This window comes from Aedes albopictus, chromosome 2 (assembly GCF_035046485.1).
Source record: "Aedes albopictus strain Foshan chromosome 2, AalbF5, whole genome shotgun sequence".
Classification (NCBI taxonomy): Eukaryota; Metazoa; Arthropoda; class Insecta; order Diptera; family Culicidae; genus Aedes; species Aedes albopictus.
Genome location: NC_085137.1, coordinates 81,919,601 through 81,927,750, shown reverse-complemented (window position 1 = coordinate 81,927,750; position 8,150 = coordinate 81,919,601). Strand labels below are relative to the sequence as shown.

At 32.8% G+C, this 8,150-nt stretch overlaps 1 protein-coding gene across 1 annotated transcript; it reads left to right on the top strand.

Moving 5' to 3' along the window:
• Positions 1-456: 456 nt before the first annotated feature.
• On the top strand, positions 457-1,644 carry LOC109411077 (uncharacterized). Its single transcript, XM_029873418.2, has 2 exons — positions 457-1,009; positions 1,071-1,644. The coding sequence occupies exons 1-2, from the start codon at positions 786-788 to the stop codon at positions 1,309-1,311; spliced, it is 465 nt and encodes a 154-aa protein (XP_029729278.1). The 5' UTR covers positions 457-785; the 3' UTR covers positions 1,312-1,644.
• Positions 1,645-8,150: the final 6,506 nt, after the last annotated feature.

Sequence of the window (8,150 nt, the reverse complement as noted above, 5' to 3'; positions counted from 1 at the left end):
CCGCTACACCACCGAAGCCGACCCCTACATTTTCAATTTCAATTGAAATTTTCAGGTGAAGTTTGTAAACAATGTTTTCAATCGTCAATGGAAGCAAGCCGCCGTCGTCGTCGGCCGTCGCCCAGTCCGACTGTCATCGTCACCGATGAACCGACGGTGCTGCGCCGTCGCAGATGCCGCTTTGTTTCGCACTCACAAGCTCACGCACGCTCGTTCGACAACAAATGAATTTCTCTGTTGTAACTCAATTAATGAGTGTAACAACCGACAAATCTGTGTAATGTTGATGTATGCTATGCATATTTTACTGAAACAGTCTATTATCAATAAAAAAAAATTAAGCAAACAAACATTTTAGATAATTTGAAAATTTCAATTGAAGCCCAGTCGGTGTGAAAATGAGCCGCCGCCCGTCGTTGCGTCGAAGAAAGCGACAAAAAGAACGGATCCCGCATTGAAGGGTTTCTACCTGTCGAGTTCAAGTCTACTTAGTTTGGACACCTCGACATTTTTTTCTTCACTTTCCCTTGGTCCCAACCAGGCTAGAGTCCCGACTAGAATTTCTGACGTTTAATTTTCGCCTGTTTTCACTTCTCATCAGCCGACAAGGTAACTGCCGTGAAAAAAGAAAAAAAAAAGTTCGGCTGTGCGTCGCGGTTCAATCGTATAAATCGAGTATAAATAAAAAGTTGTTTTTTATTTGCAATATTATTTAATTAATATAAAAAGTAAACTTTTCTTTTGAAAAAGATTATTGTGGGTAGTCTTTCCGTTGTTTTAACAAGATGGGAAGGTTCCGCAGCCTGTTTGCCGATGCCAAAATGTGTACGCAACGGTGCAGTCGCACAGTACACATGATTGCCGCATCCATGGAATCCAGTTCATTCGAACTTGTTGCCGACCGCCGATGGTGGTACCTACCGGAAACAAAAATGCTATTGCCATCGCTTGACGCAGATAGGACGAAGTCTTTCCAAACGCATTTTATCAATGATCGTAGCTGGACTAGGTAAGCATGTATTCGATTAGATGAGTGAAACAGTCTGGTTTTGATGCGGATTTTTTTTAAGGTTTGTCGTAATTGATAACAGCAGCGGCCGCCAACCGATAGGAAAAACTGACCACCAACCGATAGGAAAGAAGTTTCCGGAGAAGGAAATCAGCAGGGAGGACGATAATCACCTACGAAGGAAGTCAACGATCCAGCTGTGTGACGACCGTAAGGAATCTTCGGACCCTTCGGAAATGAAAATTTTGAGAATCGACCTCTGCATGCAAAAGGCGATGGAAATAATCCACGAAGGTCAGTAACACCGACGAATGCGGTCTATGCACATATTTTAAAAAATATTGACAGTTGTAAATATCTTTTTATTGGTATTACGTCTTAAATGGGACAAAGCCTGTTTCTCAGTCTGTTCTATGAGCACTTCCACAGTTAATATAGGAGTTTTCTTTACCAATAATTATTTTGCATGTGTATATCGTGTGACAGGCACGAAGATACCCTGTACCCAAGAAAATGTTCTTTACGAAAAGTTCCTGGGTCGACCGGAAATCGAATCCGTCACCCCCATTGGCTTTCGATGGCTTTCGTCAGTTTACATGGCGCTTGCATGAATTATCCGAATTCTGCGATTTGACAAAAAAGAAGTCCCAGTTCGTAAAGATTGTGCCACTCATTTTGATATATTGATATTGATATATATACTCTAAAAGCTTTATATGGGGGTGTTAAATTATGCTAGGGTAGAAGCTTCAGTTTCGGTCAGCCCAGAGTTTTGGCCATAGTGCAGCCTGTTACGATCTAAATCGGCATAAAATTATTTTTTATTAGTGGATTTATTTTTTTATTAGAATTTCTAATGTAATATGATGATTAAAGCTGTGAAAACCATACATTTTGATTAAAAACTTGAAGAAAAAAATAATTTTCCTCAAAAAATCAGCTCCCATATGTCTATTTTGGCCAGGGTGCTTCTAATTTGGCCTCTTCCATAAGAAATACACGTGATAGGCCAAAAAAAACCAGAGAAGATGGCCAAAACTACGACAATGCTTCTATTTTGGCCAGTGCCACTTTTAATACAAAAATCAAGTATTAGCTTGATTTCTGCATTTTTCTTATAAAGTCTAGATAGGTATAAACCTTTCATTTAACGCATTGGTTGTTTTCATAGGATTATTGGTTATTTTTATAAAAATAATTTCTCTTAGACTGGCCAAAACCGATGCCCGCACCCTATCCAATTGTTTTTTTTTTATCATGATTAAAACGCACTTTGCTTAAATGCTGCAGACATGGAAAGTTTCCGAATGATCCAAATTGGCAAAATTTTTCGAATGAAAAAAAAAATAGTTCCAAATCAATAGGTTTTTGATTGTTTATCAATAGTTTCACTATTGAAACAAGTAGTTTGTAATTGAGTTAACCTTATGAGGTTGATATCGTATTCTAAATATTATTGCATCATGTTTATCTAATTCCGTTTAAGACAAGTTCGCCGAAAATCAATGGAAGTAGAGGGTTAAATATAAGATTGATTTTAGATTGGCTGGAAGTTTTCTGGGAATCCTTAAATTTAATATATTTCGTGAAGTCCTAGAGGCGAATGACCTAAGTTATAACTCTTTAATAAATAATAATAATTTATAAATTTCGTGAAGTTTGAGTTTTTTTTTTTCGAAATGATAGGTATTTCATTAAAATTTTGGATTGTATCCCAGAAAACTGGGAATTTTTGGCACTATTTTAAGACATGTTGATTTTTTTTAAACATACTTTGTGAAGCTCCACGGTGATGAAAATGATAGGGTTTTTTTTTCAGTTTAAGATTATATCCTATGTGGCTGAGAATTTCTGGAAGTTCTTTAGGAATTTCGGAAAAAAATTCAACATATTTTGTGAAGCTTTTTGTTTCTTAAAATTATAGAGCATATTTTAGAATGTCTTTGAAATCCTCAAGATATTCGGTAATAATTGAATACAATTTGTACTTACAATTTGTAACCTACCGATTATTAAAAATAAGAGAGGTTTTTTTTTTAAATAATTTTAGAATAGCAGACAATTGTATCTGAGATTCGTGAGAATTCTCAAGAATTGTTTAAAATTATGTGATATTTCGTGAAGGTAGTTATTTCTATAAATATGATTCAAAGAAACAAGGTGGCTGGTAATTTCTGAGCATCTTAAAGGACTTTAAGAAAATACTATATTCAATTTCTAAGTACAAGGTAGGATATTTTGTTCAATTTATACAATATATCCCAGATGGCTGGATATTTGCGAGAATCTTAAAGGATTTTTCCCAATGATTTGAATATATTCTGTAATGCTGGTGATTCCTATTCATGATTGAGAATGTTTACCAAATCTTTTAAAATACATCCCAGATCACTGGTAATTTTTGAGAATCTTTAGGAATTCTTAGAAATTATTTAGATGCATTTCGTAATGCTACTGATGAATGATAGAGAATATTTTTCAAAGATTTAAGAAAACGTCCCAGGCCACTGGAAATTTTTGAGAATCTTTAGGGATTCTCAGGAATTATTTAAATATAGTCCATAATCGTACTGATATCAACGAATGATTGAGAATATTTTCCAAAACTTTTAGAATACATCCCAGACTACTGGGAATTTCTAAGAATCTTAAGGGATTCTTGGGAATAGTTCAAATATAGTCCATAATCCTACTGATTTCAATCAATGATCGAGAATATTTTCCAATGCATTCAGAAAACATCCCAGATCACTGGGAATTTCTGAGTATCTTTAGGAATTCTCAGGATTTTTTTTAAATATATTCCGCAGTACTACTAACTTTTTGAATGATTGAGAATATTTTCTGCAGTTTCTTGAATACATCTCAGATACCTAGGAATTTCTGAGAATCTTTAGGGATTCTCAGGAATTATTTTAATATCCCGAATAAAACGGTATCATACAAAAATTGAACAGGTTATAATTTTCAGATTATTCATGATATCATAAATTGAATTATAAATTCACGATATAACGAATCATATTGATGATAGCCGTTATCATTTTCGGAGTTTCAACGATAGACTGAATGGGTTGTTAAGTATCGTTACCATTCAAAAATGCTATTTTTCTCGAACAAAAATTTTGTAGAATGGTTCACTCTATAATCGTTTTATCATCGACTTTATGATACAGTGAATAATAAAAACAGAATGGAAATATTTCATCATTCTGCTTTATCGACAAGAAAAAAGCACACCCCTGCGGGCATTTGTCCGTTCTGTCAACTCTGTGAACCATTGAGAGAATCGTTGTTTATTTTGGCGTTGAAACTTTTTTAACTTCGATGAATCGGGAAGGGACTCGAACTGTGTCGGGATCGCTGCAGTTTTCCTCGCGCGGTGTTTACGTGCTGGACTATTTTGTATCAGTGCTCGCAGGTGGCTCAAAGGCATAAAGGTTCAAAAGGTGCCGTGAAAAACTGAAAGCGGAAGAGTGACAAGGGGAAAGTTTAAAAATATTGTTCGGAACTTCTTTCAGAAACCTCCGAAGTGAAGTGCAACAACAGTCAATTAAAGAAAGTGAAATTGTGCTACAAAATTAAGGTCGACAGTTTGTGTTGATATGGAAACGGCATAAACCTACTGAGGAAGAAAAATAACAGTAGTAGTGTTCAAAATGCATAGTAGAGTAGGTGGTTAGTGAGGAAATAAAATGTGTTTTAATTATCATAATTATGGAACGTATATGTGTAGAATATCGTACCAGGTAAGTCAGAATCATAAGCTCCGCGTTTGTTTCTTCTATGTTGGTTATTTGGCCCAGACTTTCACGCTGAGAGCATTGAAAATTGTATCATTCAAACTATTCCTGTATCATTACACGTATCATTATTATTAGTACAATGATACTTGAACAATATCTAATAATTCATTTTTTTAACTCCTTATTAATGGATTATTCACTTATTATTACTTGTATCATAATCATTTCATGAATGAACGTTGTATAATATATACGATACCGTGAATTGTATTTTTCTATTCGGGATATTCCGTAGTACTACTAATTCTTTGAATAATTGAGAATATTTTCTGCATACATCTCAAATACCTGGGAATTTCTGAGAATTTGTAGGGATTTTCAGGAATTATTTTAATATATTTCCTAATAACACTGATCTCTTCAAATGTATGAGAATATATTTGCAATTTCTTGAATACATCTCAGATACCTGGGAATTTCTGAGAATTTTTGGTGATTCACAGGAATAATTTTAATATATTCCGTAGTTCTACTAATTCTTTGAATACTTGAGAATATTTTCTGCAGTTTCCTAAATACATCTCAGATACATGGGAATTCCTGAGAATCTTTAGGGATTCTCAGGATTTTTTTAATATGTTCCGTAGTACTACTAATTCTTTGAATAATTGAGAATATTTTCTGCAGTTTCTTAAATACATATCAGATAACTGGAAATTTCTGAGAATCTTTAGGGATTCTAAGGAATTATTTGAATATATTCCGCAGTACTACTATTTTTTTTAATGATTGAGAATATTTTCTGCAGTTTCTCGAATACATCTCAGACGAATGAGAATTTCTGAGAATCTTTAGGGATTTTCAGGATTTATTTTAATATATTTCCTGATAATACTGATTTCTTAAAATGTTTGAGAATATTTTCTGCAGTTTCTTGAACACCTCCCAGATAATTGGGAATTTCTGGGAATCTTTAGGGATTCTCAGGAATTATTTTAATATATATTTTAGTTTCTTGAATACTTCCAGATAACTGGAAATTTCTGAGAATCTCTAGGGATTCTCAGGAATTACATAAATGTTTTCCGTTATTCTTCTAATTTCTTAAAACGATTGAGAAAATTTTCTGCCGTTCCTAGAATACATCTCAGATAACTGGGAATTTCTGAGAATCTTTAGGGATTCTTAGGATTTATTTTAATATATTACGTGGTTCTACTAATTCTTTGAATAATTGAGATTATTTTCTGCAGTTTCTTGAATACATCTCAGATTCTTGGGAATTTCTGAGAATCTTCAGTGATTCTCAGGAATTATTTTAATATATTCCGTAGTACTACTAATTATTTGATTGATTGAGAATATTTTCTGCAGTTTCTTGAATACATCTCAGATACCTGGAAATTTCTGAGAATCTCAGGAATTATTTTAATATATTTCCTAATAATACTGATATCTTCAAATGTGTGAGAATATATTTGCAATTTCTTGAATACATCTCAGATACCTGGGAATTTCTGAGAATCTGGTGATTCACAGGAATAATTTTAATATATTCCGTAGTTCTACTTATTCTTTGAATACTTGAGAATATTTTCTGCAGTTTCCTAAATACATCTCAGATAAATTAGGATTTCTGAGAATCTTTAGGGTTTCTCAGGATTTTTTTAATATATTCCGTAGTTCTACTAATTCTTTGAATAATTGAGAATATTTTCTGCAGTTTCTTAAATACTTATCAGATAACTGAGAATTTCTGAGAATCTTTAGGGATTCTCAGGAATTATTTGAATATATTCCTCAGTACTACTATTTTTTTTAATGATTGAGAATATTTTCTGCAGTTTCTCGAACACCTCTCAGATAACTGGGAATTTCTGAGGAATTCTCAGGAATTATTTTAATATATATTTAAGTTTCTTGAATACTTCCAGATAACTGGGAATTTCTGAGAATCTTTAGGGATTCTCAGGAAATATATAAATATATTCCGTATTGCTACTAATTCTATGAATGATTAAGAATATTATCTGCAGTTTCTTGAATACATCTAAGACAACTGGGAATTTCTGAGAATCTCTAGAGATTCTCAGGAATTATTTTAATATTTTCCGTTATTTTCTATAATCTTAAAATAATTGAGAATATTTTCTGCAGTTCCTAGAATACATCTCATATAACTGGGAATTTCTGAGAATCTCTAGGAATTATATAAATGTTTCCGTTATTCTTCTAATCTCTAAAAATTATTGAGAATATTTTCTGCAGTTCCTAGAACACATCTCAGATAACTGGGAATTTCTGAGAATCTCTAGGGATTCTCAGGAATAATATATGTTTTCCGGTATTCTTCTTATTGCTTAAAATTATTGAGAATATTTTTTGCAGTTTTTAGAATACATCTCAGATAACTGGGAATTTCTGAGAATCTCTAGGGATTCTAAGGAATAATATATGTTTTCCGGTATTCTTCTAATTTCTTCAAATTATTGAGAATATTTTCTGCAGTTTTTAGAATATATCTCAGTTCACTGGGAATTTCTGAGAATCTCTAGGGATTCTCAGGAATTATATAAATGTTTTCCGTTATTCTTCTAATTTCTTAAAATGAATGAGAATATTTTCTGCAGTTCCTAGAATACATCTCAGATAACTGGGAATTTCTGAGAATCTCTAGGGATTCTCAGGAATTATATATGTTTTCCGGTATTCTTACTACTTAAAATTATTGAGAATATTTTCTGCAGTTTTCAGAATACATCTCAGACGAATGAGAATTTCTGAGAATCTTTAGGGATTCTCAGGATTTATTTTAATATATTATCTAATAATACTGATTTCTTAAAATGTTTGAGAATATTTTCTGCAGTTTCTTGAACACCTCTCAGATAACTGAGAATTCCTGAGAATCCTTAGGGATTCTCAGGAAATATTTTAACACATTCAGTAGTTCTACTAATTCTATAAGTGATTAAGAAAATTTTCTGCAGTTCCTAGAACACATCTCAGATAACGGGGAATTTCTGAGAATCTCTAGGGATTCTCAGGAATTACATAAATGTTTTCTGTTATTCTTCTAATTTCTAAAAATGATTGAGAACATTTTCTGCAGTGCCTAGAATACATCTCAGAAAACTGGGAATATCTGAGAATCTCTAGGTATTCTCAGGAATTACATAAATGTTTTCCGTTATTCTTCTAATTTCTAAAAATGATTGAGAACATTTTCTGCAGTGCCTAGAATACATCTCAGAAAACTGGGAATTTCTGAGAATCTCTAGGTATTCTCAGGAATTACATAAATGTTTTCCTTTATTCTTCTAACTTCTAAAAATGATTGAGAACATTTTCTGCAGTGCCTAGAATACATTTCAGAAAACTGGGAATTTCTGAGA